Source organism: Rhinopithecus bieti, unplaced genomic scaffold (assembly GCF_001698545.2).
Source record: "Rhinopithecus bieti isolate Rb0 unplaced genomic scaffold, ASM169854v2 scaffold_9237, whole genome shotgun sequence".
NCBI lineage: Eukaryota > Metazoa > Chordata > Mammalia > Primates > Cercopithecidae > Rhinopithecus > Rhinopithecus bieti.
Window position 1 is genome coordinate 1,294,457 of NW_016806263.1, and position 18,762 is coordinate 1,313,218.

Consider the following 18,762-nt stretch of genomic DNA (forward strand, 5'->3'; position numbering starts at 1 on the left):
ACTTTACATGTGTTTGTGTTCAGTCCCTTCAACAGCCTTACAAGATATATATATATACTATTAAAGCTCCAATTCCTTTGCCCATCCCACTGTGGCAGTTCTACATTGACTTCCAGACAGATCTCTCCTTCCACCATTGTTTGGTAGAGGTGTGTGCTAGTAGCGTATGCTCTCCATTTAGGTCCCCTAGGAACAGTTTACCAAGCATCAGATCAAACTTGTCTCTTATCTAAGGACTAATTTTGTCATCTTTGTGAATCTAAAGCTACAGTAAATAGTAAAGAAATACACATTATAGGATCTTCTAAAATTCCCAGGTATGTTTAAATTCTAATTTAGAAAGGTAAAGATGACTTACACACTTAATTATTAATTTGCTGCATCTGTGTTTTGAGTACTTTCTATGTTCCAAGAAGGCACTTTTGTGATGCAGAATACAGAGATAAACAAGACTCACACCTAGCTTAGGTGATATCAGATCCATAAGTTATTATGGTACAGGATACAAAGTGACAAGTGCTTTTAAATAGTATAAATAAAATGTGAAGAATTTAGAAAAGGGTAAGCGTGCTTAAACAACAGGCTTGGGATGAGGATCCAGGAAGGAAAAAGAGGGAGATTTTGTTGTATAGGCTTTGCAGGATGGGATGGGATGGGTATGCTAGGAAGATCCAGAGGTGGAAAATTGTTAGGTGTGGGCAGGAAACCACTGACACATGCTGGCCAACCTAGGCAATGTGGCAAAACGCTGTCTCTACAAAAAATAGCCAGGAGTGGTAGCACGCACCTGTAGTCCTAGCTACTTGAGAGACTGAGGCAGAAGGATCGCTTGAGCCCCAGAGGCAGAGGTTGCTCTGAGCTAAGATCATGCAACTGTACTCCAGCCTGGGCAACAGAGCGAGACCCTGTCTTGAAAAAAGAGATAGACTAGATCCAGTTATGTTGAATGGTCAGGCTGGAGAGTCGAGTCTGTGGAAGGAGACTGTTAAATATGTGTTTCTTAGGAATGCTTTTAGCTGTATAGAACAGAAAAACTGGTTAACAGTGATTTAAACAAGTAGGAAACTATTTTTTTCAACAAGTCTGGAAAAAAAGAGGTCTCAGTTGTTGCAGGAGATTAATGACGCTGTCATGGACCCAAGTCCTTTTCATCTTTCTACTTTGCCATCCTTGGCAAATTGGCTTTGGGTCCTCTTGCTTGTTGTCTTCTAGTAGAAGGATGACAGCTGCAACCTCAGCATTACATCTGCATTATAAACAGAAAGAAATGGGGTGGGCATTGCCACCTTTTTGACTATGCCTTTTATAAAGAATTCAAAGATTTCCCAGATGTGGCCTGGAATACTTCCACTTCTGTCTTATTGTGCAAACTGAGCTACATAGCCATCCTCAGCTGCAGAGGAGGCTAGGACAGTGATTATGCTTTTCCAACAAACGGAAAAGAACTGATAATGGTTATTGGGTTAGCCGTCCCTCAGAGCTTTCTTTCTGGAAAATTATTATAGTCATATTCAACATGGACTGGAAGTGAGACAAGCAGGGAGAGCTCAAGAGCCTTCCATGAATATAGTTAATATATAATATAATTCTACAATTAAAATTCTAATTTAATTCTACAATTACATAATTTAATTATACAGATTAAAATCTTCATTTGATTTATTTGTTCCCTTCTCATGGTATTTATTTCTTGTGTTAAATATGTCAGATGTATGTTGTGAATTATCATGAAACCTTTCAGCAATATTCTTTTCCGTGTTTATATATGTTCATGTAAGTTTGCATATCTGGTTAAACTAAAATGAAAATATTCTGTTGACTTTTCTTTATCTTGTAATTCTGTGCTTTTTGGCAATTCATTATTTCATTGTTACCATGCCTTGTACATTATAGCTATTTAACACATTTTCTAAAATTAAATTCAACTGCTTAGACTTAAATAGAACCACTTAGTTTTCTTACCAATGTAGCAAATTTTTATAAGCTTTAAATTTGTCAGATTGAAGGTGTAAGTATTGATATATTGTTATTACTTGGCATAAACTATTATTGTTGAAAGGGAGAAGGGTTACTCTCATACAGGGGAATTATTTGTAATCAAGCATCAACAACTTTAGCTTCTTGGGTCTGTTTGTAATAGCTGAGGCCTGATCAAGGCATCAAATCTCTCTTGGGTTTTACTTTCTTCTATGATTAGAAGGTTGGGCTTAGGTCATGTCAAGAGGTCTAATAGTGCATGATTCATTGAATGAGTTTGCCTATGAGGAATGGTGAGGGCAGATGGAAAGATTTAAATGTCTAGTTGAGTAACTTAGTTTTGCCTTTTTGAAGGTCGTGGCGGGGTTAACATTTAGGAAAAAAATAATCCAAAAGTTCATTTCAAATGAATGGACTTAAAATGTCATATAAAGCCTTTTTGTTTTATGTCAGTGTGAGGTATATGTTAAAACATAATGACTGTTGTTTCCCCTTTATTTCAGTAAAACAGTCCTGGGATTTCACTGTGAAACTAATAGAGAGTACTTACTCAGACCCATATTTGTGGCAGTGTTTTCTTGGGCATCCTAGTCAGTTTCTAATTTCATGAAAACATATTTAGAGAATCATCCCTCTAAATTCTTCTCATGATGCAGCTCTTGCTGGTGACACACCCTTGCGCAGATGTACCCCCCGTGTGGCTGCTAAGAAGCAGGAAAGCCAGTAGGGATCCACATGTCTCAAATCTCAGCAGCCTTGGCTGGTGCTTCTCCCCTTCTCTCCGAGGCTTGTCACATCCTGCTTGTGGTGGTGGTGACCATAGCTTCCACATTCTTTCTGCAACTGTCTTACCATTCTTAATTTTTTCAGGGGAGGTTCGGCATGTGAGACCCATCAGATAGTTCTAAGACAAACCAGCAAAGCCTTTAGGCCTCTACCGCATTTATTGATGTATTTAAAAGATAATTTTTGAACCTGGCACCATGGGGCCATGTTTATCTTTGTGAATCAGTCACTTATTTCTCTAATTTCAGCTTTGGAAACAGTCTTAAATTTCTCTTCTCTGTCTTTCATTGTCCTATATCAGGCTGCTGTGATCATTCACACTGATGGCTCTTCTCCTTCCATACTGTCCTCTCTGCTCGCTGCAGCCTGCTGTGGTGCTGCGTGCTGACCACTCCCTCGATCTGATCCTAGATAGAAGGTATAGGATCAGAGCCTAGAGCAGCAGCTAAGACCTCTGTTCCTTAGGTGACACTCAGTCTTGCCTTGGACCCTGAGGGCACTCCTGCCTTGCAGCATCATACCAGCCTCTCAGCAGGAGCACCACAGCCCTGTCTAAGCTCTGTCTGTAGCAAGCAAAATACCAAGTAATAGTTCCTGCCTGGTGGGTTGTTGTGAGGATTAAGTTAATGTGGGTCACATGCTTAAAATATAACACTATTCAACATGGATTGGAAATAAGAGAAACAAGAAAGTCTCAGGATCATTCTATGTGCATAGTCCTACAAATTAAAATCTTCAGTTGATTTGTTTTCCATGGCTACATATGCTTACGTAGCTTGCCTATCATAAGAGAACCTGGCTCATGATAATCCCTTTTTTGGCCATCTCCTAGAGTATAGACTTTCTGGGGCATGAATTTTTTAATTCAGATGATTAAAATGATTTTATTGTAGAGATAACCTTGAATCTGCAGTAATTGCTTTCAAAGTCAGTCATTTATAGTTTTCTTATTGATATCCTGTTCCCCTTGACATTCTGCTGACAATTGATCCCTACATGTGGGTTTATTGAGAGCGTATTCATTCTCAGCAGAGATTTATCAAAATGTACATGTTTCAAAATAATCTAATCATCTTCAGGTACCTCTTTAAAATAAAAGAGCTATAAGTGAAAACAATCAAAAGACAAGGATGCCTTGGAACCTAAGAATAAAAATTTGAATTCCTTAGCAATGAGCTAAACGTGATTTTCATGCCTCTTGCATAATGATTATAGCCTAACCTCACCGCTAGGAGGCTACTCACATTGTACCTGTGCATGCTCTTCCGCTGGTTTGGAATTCTGTCCTCTTTACTTCCTGGCAAAATCTAGTGCCCATCTTCTCTCCTCTGTGGGACATCTCTGCTATCTCTTGCACCTCCTTCCCTGTGGTGTGCATGCCACTCTCCCCTACCCCCAAATATACACACTTTACAGACCTAAGCTCTTCACCTGTGTTTCCAGAGCACATCATTCATCCAGCACTTACTGTGCGGTTTGTGTCAAGCTCACTGGGTCGTGAATTCCCTGGAGAAGATGTCTTTCCTCCCAGTGCAGTATTAAGCAAGATATGGTCTCTGCTTTTACAGAAGTAGACCCAAAGCTTTAGCACAAGCTTTATAAAAGTGAGACTAAGCCTCTTTACTCCTACTTTGTGACACTCTAGACCAGCGATCCTTGACTAGCAGGTGGTATTTGGTGGTTGTGGTGGAGGAGATGGTATTCAGAATTTCCAGAAGATGGTTAGTGTAATTCAAGGAAGCATATTGCAAAATCATTATGCTTCTTTCATTTTAGCCATAACATATTATTTATTTTGAAATTTCAAATGGTGCTAAAAGAAGGGCAGGAGATTTTTGTCATAAAGGGAAGCATAGATTTTTTAAAAGGTAAAGAAACCCTGCTTCATTCCCCACAGAAAGAGGCTGGTGTTTTTATTGATTTATTTCTCTTGAGGCAGGTATTTTTCAGATGCTAAGTTGCAGTTCTATTAGGTTCAAAATAAATATGATAAGAGCAGGTGGCAGAAATTTTCGCAAGTGAATATTTTGTTTACTTACAATGTCACAGGATAATTTTCATTTTGTAATTTCCTTAGCATTAAAGTTCAGATGTTAAAAACTTAGGTTAAACTTTATTTTGAAATATATATAATGGTAAATCCAGTGGTGAGTGAGGCCAGAAGGATGAATGAAAGTGTCATTAATAGAAATAGTGCTTCAGTTTTCTGCAGACTGAGTGAAGTTCTGGCTCTGCCTCCACCACTCAAGAACCTCGGCCAACTCCTTGTCTCACTGCAGAGTGTGGGTGGTACTGGACTGCGGCCATGCACAGGTGGGGCCAGCACCTGGCCAGTGCCCGGTTGCATTGCCCAGAACCTGTAGGCTTCTGAAGTCCTTCCAGACAAGAACTCTCAGAGACAGAGAGCCTGGTGAACGTTTCTGTCCTTTGATTGTTTTCACTTATAACTCTTTTTATTTTGAAGAGGTACCTGAAGATTATTAAGCATAAGATTATTTTGAAACGTACATTTTGATAAATCGCTGCTGAGAATGAATTTTAGAAAATATTTTAAAATGGTATGCCTGCAGTTTGTAACTCAGTACTTTTAATTCAGTTTTGCACAAAGAACTTTCCAGTGTGTTCCCACTCGTATACCTTCTGCACAGCTTTCTGTAGTCAGTTTGAGCTGAACTGTCTTCAGTGCCTTGGAAGCTGCCTAGGAGGGAACTAAATTTCAACCTGGCTGCCTATCCGGGACCTGATTTTCAGACTGAGTTGCAACTTTTTAGTGGATCACAAACTCTCCTTCTGGGGACATCGGGTCTTGTGCCCTCCGTACTGAACCAGCAGTCCACTCCCAAGGAGGGAAAGGCTTCTCAGTGACAGGAGAGTAATAGAAAAGGACCACAAATTCTATGTACATGGACCTTGCTCAACCTCCTACTGCACTGCTTTGTGTGTAAGACAAGAAAACATGCAACACTGGGACTCTATGTTAATCTACCAGCACGTGACTTAGGGGTTTAGCATCATATTTTCATTGCTGTTCATAATGAGTCTAAATTGTGGAAAACAAAAAAAGGGCCTATATATTCAGATTAAGAAATCTGGCAAAAATATGTGTAGCATATTTTGAGACATTTTATCCAAAATAAAAAAATATATTCTTCGATTTAAAGACATGTGAATTCGTTTGCTAGGGCTGCCATAACAAAGTACCATAGACTAGGTGGTTTAAACAACAGACGTTTATTATCTTGCAGTTCTGGAAGCTGGAAGTCTGCAGTCGAGTGTCAGTGGGGTAGTTTCTTCTGAGGCCTCTTCTTGGCTTGCAGATGGCTGCCTTCCCCCTCGGTCTTGATATCTCTCCTCTGTCTGTGCCTGTGTCCAAATTTCCTCTTTTATAAGGAGTCCAGTCATATTGGATTAGGGTCCACCCTAAAGACCTAAACTTAAATTACCTCTTTAAAGACCCCATGTCCAAGCACGGTTACATTCTGAGGTACCAGCTTGGGAACTTGATAGGGGACACAGTTCAGTCTGTAACTGTGAATTTCAATCTGTGGAGGTAGGGCAATTTATTGACTAAAGATACATGGAGTGCTGTGGCTCGGGCATATGTATCATACCATAATTGTGTGCCAGACATACAGAAAGTCGCCACTCTTAAAATGGGTAGCTGAGTTTGTTAGCCTAGGGGTGGCTACTTGGCCAAGTCCTCAAAAGACTTCACCCTCTCTCTGTGTAGTATAGTCCTAAACTTAACAAGTAAGAGTGTCTAATGTTACCACAAAAAGAAAGGGTATGACAAGTACTCAAGAAAGAAGGAGAAATATAAACGCTAAGAGGTTGGTCCTGGAATTAAGAATAAGGCCTTCTGAGTGCAGCAAGTTTCAGTGCACATGAAATTGGGTTAAACTTATTGATCAGTTTGCATGTTTTTAACATAAACAATGTAACTCAATATATATTCCAGTCTTTCCCACCAACGAAGCACCCTAATAAATAGGAATAGCAAAATTATGAGGAATAAAGATTTTCTATAATATCTTTAGAGCTTGAGGAAGTACTCAGAAAGACACCCAGATTATGTGCCATTAACTATGGTCATGGGCAACTTGTTTTTGAGTAATTTCTTCTGTGTGTCGTAAACCAAAGGCTCTGCAGGAAGCACAGACTCATTCTTTGAAGAGTAGAACTATTAATTTGTTATTCCCAGGGCTAAGTTTTAAGAAATTAATTTTTTATAATGTTTAGAAATTCTGATTGTTTGAAATTTTCGTTTACAAGTATTTGTAAAATACTTTTTTTTTCTTCTCTCCTTAAAATTCAGCTGATGGTTTTTGGAATCTTTCTGTGCCTGGATGCGTTTTTGTATGTGTTCACCCTGCTTCCTTTAAGAGTTTTCCTGGCACTGTTCAGGCTCCTCACTTTGCCTTGCTATGGCTTAAGGTAAGTTTAAGATCATTAACTATTGTAAATGTATAATATTTCTTTATTTTTAATACTTGTAGTGGTTGCAAAGTAAGAATAATTCATACGGTTTCATCCACACTTTGGCCCTTCATGCGTACACTGTTTACCTTTTTAATGGATATTATATAATATGTTTATATAATATTATATTTTTTATATGCTTATTTTTTTCCAGAATTGTTTTGAACCGAAACTTTGCTTTAGCCACTAAAATAATGTTAATGCTGGAGGCTTTGTAGCAGTGTAGAAAGGACCTGGGAATGAAAGTCAAAGACCTACTTACCACGTTCCTAAGTCACCAGGGCCTTTATTTCCCCGAAGTCTTTGGGCCTCGTAGGCATCATCTGTAGAAAGAACAGGGTTCTAGGCTGGAGTGGGAAAGGAATCTCCTCAGGAGCTCTTACTACAAGGGTTCCTCCATTTCGTTTGAGAATCATTGTTGTAATGGTCCGTGGAGCCTTAGTTACTGGTTATAGATGAGACTGATTTGTGAGAGTGGAAGAACTCTGGAAGACCATTGTCCCATGGGGAGGATCAGATAGCCCGACCCGACATTGACTGTTTTGTGAGCTGTGCACAACTGCCTGACTCCTCTAAGTGTGCTTCCCCATCAGCAAAAAGGAGCTATTGAGAGCTCAGCATCTTTTACCACAAAGATTGGAAGATGTAAAAAAAATACCCAGCATAGTACCTGGCTCATAGTAGACCAGAACAAATAATCAGTTTTCTTCTTTTTCTTCTCTACCAAAACTAAGAATAGTAAGGTGAAGGTGTTAAGCTTACATGAAGCTTAATGCTTTATTGGTCTTGAGGTTAAAAGCAAGTTTGGCTTTTACGGTTTTCTTTCTTTACATAGTTATGCAAGTGTGTCTCCATTCTGTATATAGTCCCTCTTTACAGCATTTTTATTTAATTCTTATCATAAATGTCAAAGTTACATTTCTGACATGCATCACTTTTCTAAATACATTTCATTCTGTGAAAGTTCTAAAATGCTAAAATGGACAATAATTTGTGAGGTTTCATTGAACTATGGTGACTGTTCCATGGTGTATAAAATATATAATTAATAAAATATTGTAACCATAGCAATTGAGTTAAAAATTAGTGGTTGATATACACAATTATATAGTTTTTTAAAAAAGACTAAAACCATGAAAGATTCTTTTTTAAAGTGGTAAATGAGCGTATACTTGATATTTAGTAACACATATGGTCTTTTTAAAAATAAGACTTAATCAGTTTTGATAGAAATTCTTCCCATTATAAATTGGAATAATTATTATGATGATCACATTATAAAAGGATTAAGAAGTCTTGTTTTGCAAGATTACATGGAGTAAAACAATTATAAAACTTCAGCTCCTGTTATTGTTACATGCTATATTCTGTAACTTACTTGCCTTCCAGGATAACAGTGAATTAGTGTTACATATTTTATTAGTCACAAGTTAATCTAAATGGGAAAGTAGTTTTAGAAACTTAGTCATTTAAGTTATTTCTAGTACATCCTTTTTTCTTTTAGGAGAAATGTTAAGAAGGCCTTATTATTAACAAACTTTTTTAAAGGCATTTGTAGCGTGGTACATTAATACTAACAAAACCTACCACAATAAACTATTTTCTTTTATCACTATTGGGAGCTTCATAATATCATGGCATTTTAGTTCATTTTCAGAAGACCAAAATACAATCTAATAAAACATTACTAAATATACGTCTTTATTTGGAACTGCATAAAGCGAATAGACACGTGGAAATTTAGATCAAGTCAGGTGAAACACATGATACAAAATTACTAATACTGCTGGATGTAGTGGCTCATGCCTGTAATCTCAGCACTTTGGGAGGCAAGGTAGGGGGATCGCTAGAGGCAGGAGTTCAAGACCAGCCTGGGCAACATAGTAAGACCTTGTCTCTACAAAAAAATTAAGAAATTAGCCAGACATGGTGGCACATGTCTGTGGTCCCACCTACTACAGAGGCTGAGAGGTTGGAGAATCACTTGACCCTGACAAGTCAAGGCTGCAGTGAGCCGTGATTATGCCACTGCACTGCAGCCTGGGTGATGGAATGAGACCCTGTCTCAAGTAAAGAAAGAAAATAAACTAATACTATGTAGGACTTTTCACATCTACATTATGAGCTACATTACTTTTTAGTTATTCTTTGATCAACAATGTGCATCAAGTTCATGTTCTAGCCATCTTTATGTGGATGGCTTTTAAAGACATGTCATGTGCTCAGTGGCTGTTGGGACAATGTGATAAAACATTAAAATGGGCCGGGCGCGGTGGCTCAAGCCTGTAATCCCAGCACTTTGGGAGGCTGAGACGGGCGGATCACAAGGTCAGGAGATCGAGACCATCCTGGCTAACCCGGTGAAACCCCGTCTCTACTAAAAAATATAAAAAACTAGCCGGGCGAGGTGGCGGGCGCTTGTAGTCCCAGCTACTCGGGAGGCTGAGGCAGGAGAATGGCGTAAACCCGGGAGGCGGAGCTTGCAGTGAGCTGAGATCCGGCCACTGCACTCCAGCCTGGGCGACAGAGCGAGACTCCGTCTCAAAAACAAACAAACAAACAAAAAAGAACATAAAATGATAGATAAGCTAATGACTATATTCCTTCTGGAGTGTTCCCTTCCTTGGACATTGGTTAGCACATATATGAGGTATACTAAGTAACAGTGGTGATTTGCCAATGATCCCAAGGGTCTCTCTTTGGGGACAGTTGTTTGAAGTTCTACCTTGTTATATTGTACAGGTATCTAAAACTGTCCTGCACTCAAGTTCATTTCTGCATAGCCCCTGTTACATGGAAGAACAGGGCACATAAAGTAGTGTTAAAAGAGTCTTCTAGACCAGCATGGTGGTACACACCTGTCATCCCAGAACTTTGGGAGGCCGAGGTGGGAGGGAAGCTTGAGGCTGGAAGTTAAGACTAGCCTGGGCAACATAACGAGACCCTGTTTCTACCAAAAAATAAAAAATTAGCCAGGTGTGATGGCACACACGTGTAGTCCCAGCTACTTGGGAGGCTGAGGTGGGAGGATTCCTCGAGCCCAGGAATTCGAGGCTGCAGTAAGCTGTGATTGCACCACTGCATTCTGTCCTGGGTAACACAGCAAGATTCTGGCTCTTTAAAAAAAAATAAAGTATTAAAGTGTTTGTTCTGAAAATTAAAAGGTGTTGCAGGGAACTGGGAAATCTTAAATCCTCTTCCAGTATTCACTTTACTAGTGATTAGTTATCCCTACCTCTAACCTGTTTTAGATACTTTAAGATTTTTTTTTTTTTGTAGCACATAAGATGATTGCTTTCTTACATTAGTTTGAAATACTTTGAATCTAAATTTGTTTGAGTAGCATTTGAAAATAAGATGTTTTCTACTTTCAAAATTAAGCTAAAATGACACTAGAGGGCAGCCTGTTACACACTACATTTAAGACTCCATTGAGGATTTCCCCTGCAAACACTTCTTGCTGTTTCTGCTTTGGAGTAACTGAAAAATTAATTTCATGCTATCACTAATAAATACTTACATGTATAAAAAACGTGAAATGCAGTTAAAATTATGTAACAGTTTCAACAGCTTTAAATGATAGGAGTTTAAATGAAACTTATATTTTCATTTAAATTTTAAATGAAACAGAGTTCAGGCAATTTTAGATGCTTTGAGGATAGCCAAGTTACACTGAATAGGAAAATCCTGCCTAATGTCTTAGTGCCTTAAGTATGGTTTGTTAAAATTGAGTAATTTGTGCTTACAGTAATATAGTTTGCAGTTTTTGTTTCTTTGAGTAATTTAGAAAATATCTCTTTGAGCATTATTTTTAAAGTCACAAAACTTGAACTATTTGATAAGGTGAAAGTTACATTAAACAAAGCTATTGTTAATGTTAAGTCTAAGACCTTTCAAATATTTTAGGAATATAAAATACTTTTAGGTTTACCAAATGATTATTTAGAAATAGCCAGATTTTGCCTTCTGATAGTTTTTATTCCAGTGTTTTCTACTTCGATTAAAGATTATTCGATTGGTCTTGCCTATAGTGATGTCATGTTCCATCCTTTTCAGCAAGCAAAAAGTGCTCTTTCCTTCAGTCTGACTTTGTTTCATAGAAATAAGAAGAAGTGAAATAGACCAGCAAAGAAGTTGATTGCAGTTTTTTAAGTAATGGTTTCTTTTTTCACTCTCCTGTATTTCAGTCTTCTTTCCATAAAAACTTACTATCTTCCTAGTCTCTTTGTTCTTTGAAATTGTTTTCACAAAAGGGAGGAAACAGTCCATTTGTCAAATTAATCACGATGCTGACATGGAAACAGTTAACTCTTTGCAGTCTCTAGAACTGTTTGGTTCAGTATCACTTCAGTAATGTAAATTATTGCCTTCTTTTTATATTGGAGATCAGTGTTCTCACCTCATCTGTTTGCAGATTTACATCTTATACAGCATTTGTGAGAAGCTTTTTAAAGCACATATACCCCCGTGTTCTCTGCTTCATAACTTAATATTTGAACCTATTTGTAGATCTTCTACAAACTTGTCATGGTTTTTGCAAAGTAAAATAAAGACCCTGTCCCTTCACTAAGGCTGAGGACAAGGGTGGTTCTACAGTGCCTTAAGTAAACCCAGCCTTCATCATGATGGCTCATCCAGCAGGGTGTTTTGCTGGCTTTGACCCTGTTATTTAAGTACTGTTCATTTTGAGATGTTGGCAGGGTAATTATCTGGAGTTGTATTTGTATGTGGTGTTTGCCAAGGATGCACTCCCTCCCTAAAAGTTTATGTCTGTCCTCGGTGATCTGAAGAATACTTCATTGAAATTGTTTCTGATGAATTAACAACCTTGAAAAATCTTTGCCCCCAAATGCTTTGTTGTAGACTTAAAAAAAATTAGCAAATGCATCTAAATTATTTAAAAGCAGATTCACTTATGTATATCTTCCCTCTTTCCCAGATAAGAGTAGTTGTCATTTTAGAAATCATTTGAGAAACTTCTTGAACTAGGATCTTTTTAATGATTCATGGCATATAAAACAGAACAAAGTTTTGATTTATTCTATGAAGTATCTATTCCTTGAAAGAATAATATAATTTTTGTTTTTCAGAAAAGCAGACTGCTTTATATTATGTTAGAGGTACCAAACATCCTTTTTCCAAATTTACTTGTAGAATTAAATGAAAATAGCTAATTATGTACATTTGATTTACCTGGCATTTTTGTCAGCCCTCTATTCTCCTAAAATTTGTGACTTCGTTTTGTGCTTTAGAATTCTCAGTCACGTGAGTTAAAAGTTAAAGAAGATTATAGAGAAAATTGATATAGCCTGGTACTAAGAACTGAATTATTGTTGAGAAAACTTTACTGAAACATTTTAGAAAGTGATAACGTGAGTTGAACAGGCTTAAGTAATAAATGCCGGAGTGTTTTTTGGTTTTTGTTTTTTTACCATTAGAGCAACTAAAATATGTGTGAGCAAATGTTCTGACCCCTGGCCCGGCTTTAGGCATAACTCTCACATGAGGCTTCACAGGCTTTTATTTTTCTTGGTTGAAGAGGCAATAGTATCATTTTCTTTTGAGAATTTATCCCATGGGAGAGCTCTTGTCTCCCAGAATTATGAATTTCAATTGCTTGAGAGTTTCCTAACCTTTTGAGTTTCCTTCGTATGCCTTACCTCTTTAGAAATAGTTCTACCCAAGATTAACTTCACCTGTATGTTATAATAGATTTTTCTCTTTTTAGACAAAATTAAGCCTTGATTTTGGCCTAAGTGATTGATGCCACCACTGTAGCCACTGTAGCACAAGTAGGGAGAGCTCTTGGTAACTTCCTCTAGGGAAACAAATATGCCTTTTACTTCCTTTTACCAGGGCTGATCTATGTGGCTTATTTGTTGAGAACAATATATTTGTTGTTATTAAAAAGTCTTCGTAACGCCAGGTTTTATTGTCCCGTTTCCTCACCATGGAGCTCTAAGTAGCGTAGCAACATTACAACCTTCTCTCTTTCTTTCTCTCTCGTAAATCAGACCGAAGGGAGGAGCACTTTCACTTCCTTTATAGAATGGAATGTGGTGGCACAGGGACTCCTTGTGGTGAGTAAACCCTGATTTTTCCTTCTATACTCTTGGCCAAATTGACATTCATTAAACGCAAAAGTAAACAGGATAGGCAGATGTAACCATTAGCGGATAGAAACATACGGAAGAAAATGTGGATCCCTGTCCTTTTCAAAATAGCATCTTTACTTGGTCTTAAAGCTTTGTCCACATTTCTTTGTGAAGGATTTGACTGTGATTTCACCTAACATGAAAATCCACTCAGAAGTGATCTTTACACTTAGACTTAGCAAATACCTCATCCCCAAAGCCACAGAAATTGGCTGAGCTTAAATTCCTTCCATATAAGCAGTTTTTATTTTGCATTACTAAAATTGTGAACATAGCTTTATAAAAACAGTTTTTTTTTCTGGTATAGTTTGAAATTAAAGTTTAAGAAATGGTTTGAATCATTCCATTTATGTTAAGTATTTATTTTTCTGTTATATGTCAGTCAAACTTAAGATTTAAGATACTTAATTTTCTAATTGAGGAAAACATCTTGATTTTCACTACTTTATTCCAGTTTACTTTAAAATTATAAAAGGACTTCACTTTCAAAATAAAACCATATTAAGTATTTTGCATTTTTATTTCAGTAGTGCTTGTGTTTCTTCACTCTTTTAATTATACCACAAATGGCTGAAAATACTGAGAGAGAGCGAGAGATCTAGTCTATGTATTTTGTAATGAAATGACTCATGCTAATATTCTGGCATGTTTCAACACTGATTTGCAATAACTATGCAGGGATTCTCCCATTTTTCTCGCTCATTTTTGGTGCCATGTCTTCCTTCTTGATCTTTCTGTCCACTACCAGATTTTACTTTAATCACAGTTAGCGTATTATCTTCCACTAAAGAGGAGAAGGAGAAAGCTTACCCTTGATCGTCTTTCTCTACTGTATAATTCGGTTTCTCTAAATCTATGAGCCCTTCGAAACAACTGGAGATGCTCTAATTGGTAAATTGTACAATGTAAAATTGTACAGTTGCTAAAAACACAATGGAAATGGAAATGTTTGTAAGGATAAAAAATAAAATTTAGGAATGTAGCAAATTTGGTTTCTCTAAGGTTGGTTTTACTAGAAATTTTTAAAAGAATTCTGTTTAAATGTCTTGTTTTGAAAAATGTTTAAGTTCTATTAAATATCTGATGTAATACTACTTGTGTGATGACGTACACCCAAAGCTGCAAATTAGATTAGCAGGTTTTTCACTTTGCCCAATAGTATATTTCATTTTTTTATGCTTTCGTATGGGATTTTCATCATTTGCAAGGTGAATTGCCAGTAACCACCACTTAGCCTTTTATAAGAACTTTAGCATGAAAGTATTTTTCAAAAGCCAATTCAGGGTTGAATGGCAGGGCCTTGGATAAGCTTCTTAGGGAGTTTGAAGTGCTTATCAGATAGTCATCTAAAAATATCCTGGCAGAGAAGGAACAAATAAGCTGATTGGTTCAAGTTGTTTTAACCAGGTAAACTTATTTGTGAGGTTAGGTCTTTTCTTAGAAAGAGGCTGTGGTACATACAGCTGTCTTTTAAGATGCCACCTTAGAAACAATTTTTTATTTTGGCAGCCTTTCCTTTTTGTTAACAAGGACATTTATATGAAAACAAGACCCTTTCCAGGTGCGGTGGCTCAAGCCTGTAATCCCAGCATTTTGGGAGGCTGAGACAGGTGGATCACCTGAGGTCAGGCGTTCAAGACCAGCCTGGCCAACATGGTAAAACCCCGTCTCTACTAAAATACAAAAAAAAAAAAAAGAAAGAAAACAAGACCCTTGTTTTTAAAGATTCTGCTTCTTTTATTCTTTATTTGAATAATATTCCTTAGTTCTGAAAACCACAGTCATCCCTGCAGCAACCAATTATGATGTTAGCAATGGATGGAACACTTTCACCAGAGCAGGGGGTGCACAGAAAGCAGTGAATTCAATATGTGTATATCATATACATATCATATAGTCCAGGTTTTTTTGCAGTCATTTTTAGAAATAAAGACCAAGTGATAAATAGGTTTGTTTTTTTGTACAGCAATTTATTCAGATGAGATTGCAGTACAGTGATAAAGTATGCAGTGTTAAATTTTACGGAAAGATAATAGGTTCTGAGTTGTTGATTCCTGCAAGTTTAGAAGTTCTGTTTTAAAAAGTCCAGAATGCAAATGGTTCTGAAGAGCATGCCTTCTGGAGCCAGATTGCCAAGTTTCTATCCCTGCTGCACCATGTGGGAACTTAGTCACTGTGCAACCACAGGCGTGTTCTTGACTGTCCCTTGGCTCATTTGTAAAACTGAGATGATTAAATAAATAGGATTATTGTGAACACTAAAAGGAATATATGTGGATTGTCTAGAATAGTGCCTGCCACATAGTAACTGAATTGTAGCATTAGGTGTTTCTACAACTTTTCTTTGTTAATTTGTCAGCTTGTTTCAAAAAGTGTGGTATTATATCATTTTGGGATATGTATTTCCAATGTTTGGTAGATCTAATTTCTAACTCTGGCTTGTATTAAATATACTGTTCCTTCGTTGATATACTAACACATTGTTCTTTGATTCCAAATATGTATATAAAGAAACACAATTGGATATATACTTAAAAGCCCTTTGTCTCTTAAATAAAATTGCTCTGACTGAGATCACTCAACTAAGGAGATGCCATCTAATACCAAAAGCTCTAGGTATAGTTTTCTACTTTAATTAGTTATCAAAATTATTTTTATAATTAATACAAATTAATACTACCCTACTTTTAGTTCATATCATTTAATTTATAAACATGATTTGCAGTCTTTGAACACAAAAGCCCGTGACTGTTGGTGATGTGTGACTTTCAATATATGCTGAGCTGTGCCACACTTCTGAGTGGGGGCTGGTGGCTCACCATTTGTTCCCTGCTGCCCAAGTGGAGACAGTCACACCAAGGCCAGGAGCTCACAAGTGTTCAAAATGTCTCCTCTTCTCAGTGTTTGGATGAGAAATAAGTTTAAGGGATCAAGATCCAATTCTTAGCAGGTATAATAGGTCTTCCATTTTCAGTCTTGTAGGGATGGAGGGAGGAAATTACCTTGATATTCAGATAGTCCTTGGCAGAGATCTGTGCTCTGGGCTGGTTGGCTGGGAGTTAGGAGATGAAGGGCATTCTTTGTTCCCTGAGGAGAAAAAGGTCTCTTTTTTTCTCTGTGGGAGAAAGAGGAACAGCATTGGATAAAAGAAAGTCATGGTGAAAGAGAAATAATGATAGAGATTGATCAACTTTGTCCTTGATGCAATTTTTCCCAAAGCCTTAACTTCAACTGCTCAGAATAATTTTACTTGGCTTTTCATACCCATCTTAAGTCATGTGATCTGACTTAGACAAATTCTGACCTCGCTCTTGTTTAGGCTCATTGGTCCAGCCCAGTGTATGTCCAGCCACCTTTAGCCCTTGGTGAACAGTCTTCACAGAATTGGCCTGCTTTCAGAACTTCTGCAGTATCTTACATTCTGTCTGTAAATAGATCAGCCAAATTCATATCTAACTGAAAACATCATACAGTGCACATTGTAGAAAACAAGAATGAGTTTCTGTAACAACTGCTCACAGGATTGGTAGCGCATCATTGTGACCATATAAAGCAATGTTTCAAGTAGCAATTTGGAAGATTTGCAAGTTCCTTGTTAAACTCCACAAAGATCTTTGGAGGAAAAGCATTAGGAAAGAGGTCTGGAGAATATGTAGCCAAGGAATATCAAATACATTGACGACTCAGACGGCCAATGGCCAGTTAGAAAATGAGCCCACCCCTGTATTGTTGCTTAGAACATTGTCACAATTGGTGGAAATGAAGAGATTCTGTAGCTCCTAAAACAAAATACTCGGGCTGCTTTATTGATTGCACTATGCATACAAACTGCCAAAACAAGAGGCAGCATTTTCTGTCCTGAGGAGTCAGCCTACGACAGGCAAAGAGAAGGTATCTTTCCCATTCTTGTCACAAGAATTTTAAATCCAGTGGAAGAAATCGTAATTTCTTCTTTTCTAATGTATGTTTTGCTCTGTCTTATTAAGATGGTTCCTTTCACAATTTAGGTTTAGCTCTTTATACTCTAACCTCAGAAGTGAGGAGTGATTATTCTGCTCATATTAATTATGAAAAAAAATTTCGACTGAAGTCACATAGGACTAACATCTGTAATACAAAAGCTGTCCTATAAACCAGTACAAAAAAGATAGGGAGTGTTCGCATGAAATATAAATAACTGTTAAATATGTGGAAAGATGTTTAGTTTCCTAATGATAGAAATTAACGTTAAAACTACACTGTGTACAATTTTCCACCAATGAGACTGGCAAAGATCCAAAAGTTAATCAAACACTATATCAGTGCCCTGGGCTACAGGCTTTCTCCTGACATTGCTAGTTAAGGTATAAACTGTACCCTGTACAGCACAGTGGGCAGTTCAGCTGTTTCTGTCAAAATTTCAAGTGAATATAACCTTGGAATTCCAATTTCAGGAATTTATCCTACAGATACACTTTCATATATGAGACATGGCATGTACATTGCATCATGGCTTATAATTGCAAAAGACTAGAAATCTGTCCGTGGTACGTTGAATAAATTATAGTTCATCCACATAGTGGAACACTATGCTGCCATAAAAATAGGAACTCCTGATGAACTTATATGGAATGTTATGCCATTAAGTACAAGATGCAGAGCAGTATGCATAGAATGTAGCATTGTGTGAAAAGGGCTGATCCAGCAGGCTGCATGTAGAGATGTATGATTAGTTAAAGGTTTATGCCATAATGGTGGAAATCTGTTGCTCGAAAGCACCCTATCAGTAGATACCTGCCCTCTGTGTTCATTTGTTAAGATAGCCAACATCTAATAGTAATTCTCACTTAAAATCTTTACATTCTATACTTGGACAGAAAATTTTACACTGTCGAGTAGTCATGTAGTTTAACTTCCCTTGTTTGAAGTTTTTAAAAGATCAACGTAATTCTTATTTTTACCTTTGTATGCCAGTGTATATCAAGTAAAGATTATTGTTTTTGTGAGAACATACAGAGTAAAACTTACATTTTTATTACTTCTTGTATGTTTCAGGGACAGACGTTTGCTTCAGCCTGCCCAGGTGTGTGACATTTTGAAGGGTGTCATTTTGGTCATCTGCTATTTTATGATGCACTATGTTGACTACTCTATGATGTACCACCTGATAAGGGGGCAGTCCGTCATCAAGCTCTACATCATATACAACATGCTGGAGGTAAGGACCTCGCTTACCCTGCACAGGCCTGGCCAGGGCACTCAGCTTCAAGTCTTCCAATTCTGAAGGTACCTGAGAGTCAAGAATGCTCTGCAGACTCTAGTTGTGATGCTTCTGGCCTTTACTGTGCTATCATCACTTGGGGGCTCTTGTTAAACATGGATTCTT

At 37.4% G+C, this 18,762-nt stretch overlaps 1 protein-coding gene and 1 long non-coding RNA gene across 6 annotated transcripts in view; one reads left to right on the forward strand and one right to left on the reverse strand.

The window, feature by feature from the left end:
- Positions 1–18,762, forward strand: part of TAPT1 (transmembrane anterior posterior transformation 1) — a 75,918-nt gene that overhangs the window by 21,377 nt on the left and 35,779 nt on the right. For 2 of the 3 annotated variants that reach the window (XM_017875338.1, XM_017875337.1), the window contains exons 3-4: positions 7,079–7,197; positions 18,432–18,594. In XM_017875338.1, coding sequence (XP_017730827.1) covers positions 7,082–7,197; positions 18,432–18,594 — 279 coding nt within the window. In that variant the 5' untranslated portion in view covers positions 7,079–7,081. Of the gene's footprint in view, positions 1–7,078; positions 7,198–13,256; positions 13,323–18,431; positions 18,595–18,762 lie in introns of all 3 variants that reach the window. The other variant, XM_017875340.1, reaches the window with a different exon arrangement.
- LOC108531737 (uncharacterized) lies at positions 1,133–18,461 on the reverse strand. 3 transcript variants are annotated; one of them, XR_001886262.1, is made up of 5 exons: positions 18,405–18,461; positions 16,702–16,822; positions 16,400–16,512; positions 7,505–7,565; positions 1,133–1,246 (listed from the first exon to the last, which is right to left on the reverse strand). It is a non-coding gene; the product is annotated as an uncharacterized LOC108531737 (long non-coding RNA). The 3 variants fall into 3 exon arrangements; XR_001886260.1 differs by lacking the exons at positions 1,133–1,246; positions 7,505–7,565 and having other exon boundaries at positions 16,125–16,512; XR_001886261.1 differs by lacking the exons at positions 1,133–1,246; positions 7,505–7,565; positions 18,405–18,461 and adding an exon at positions 16,917–17,063 and having other exon boundaries at positions 16,125–16,512.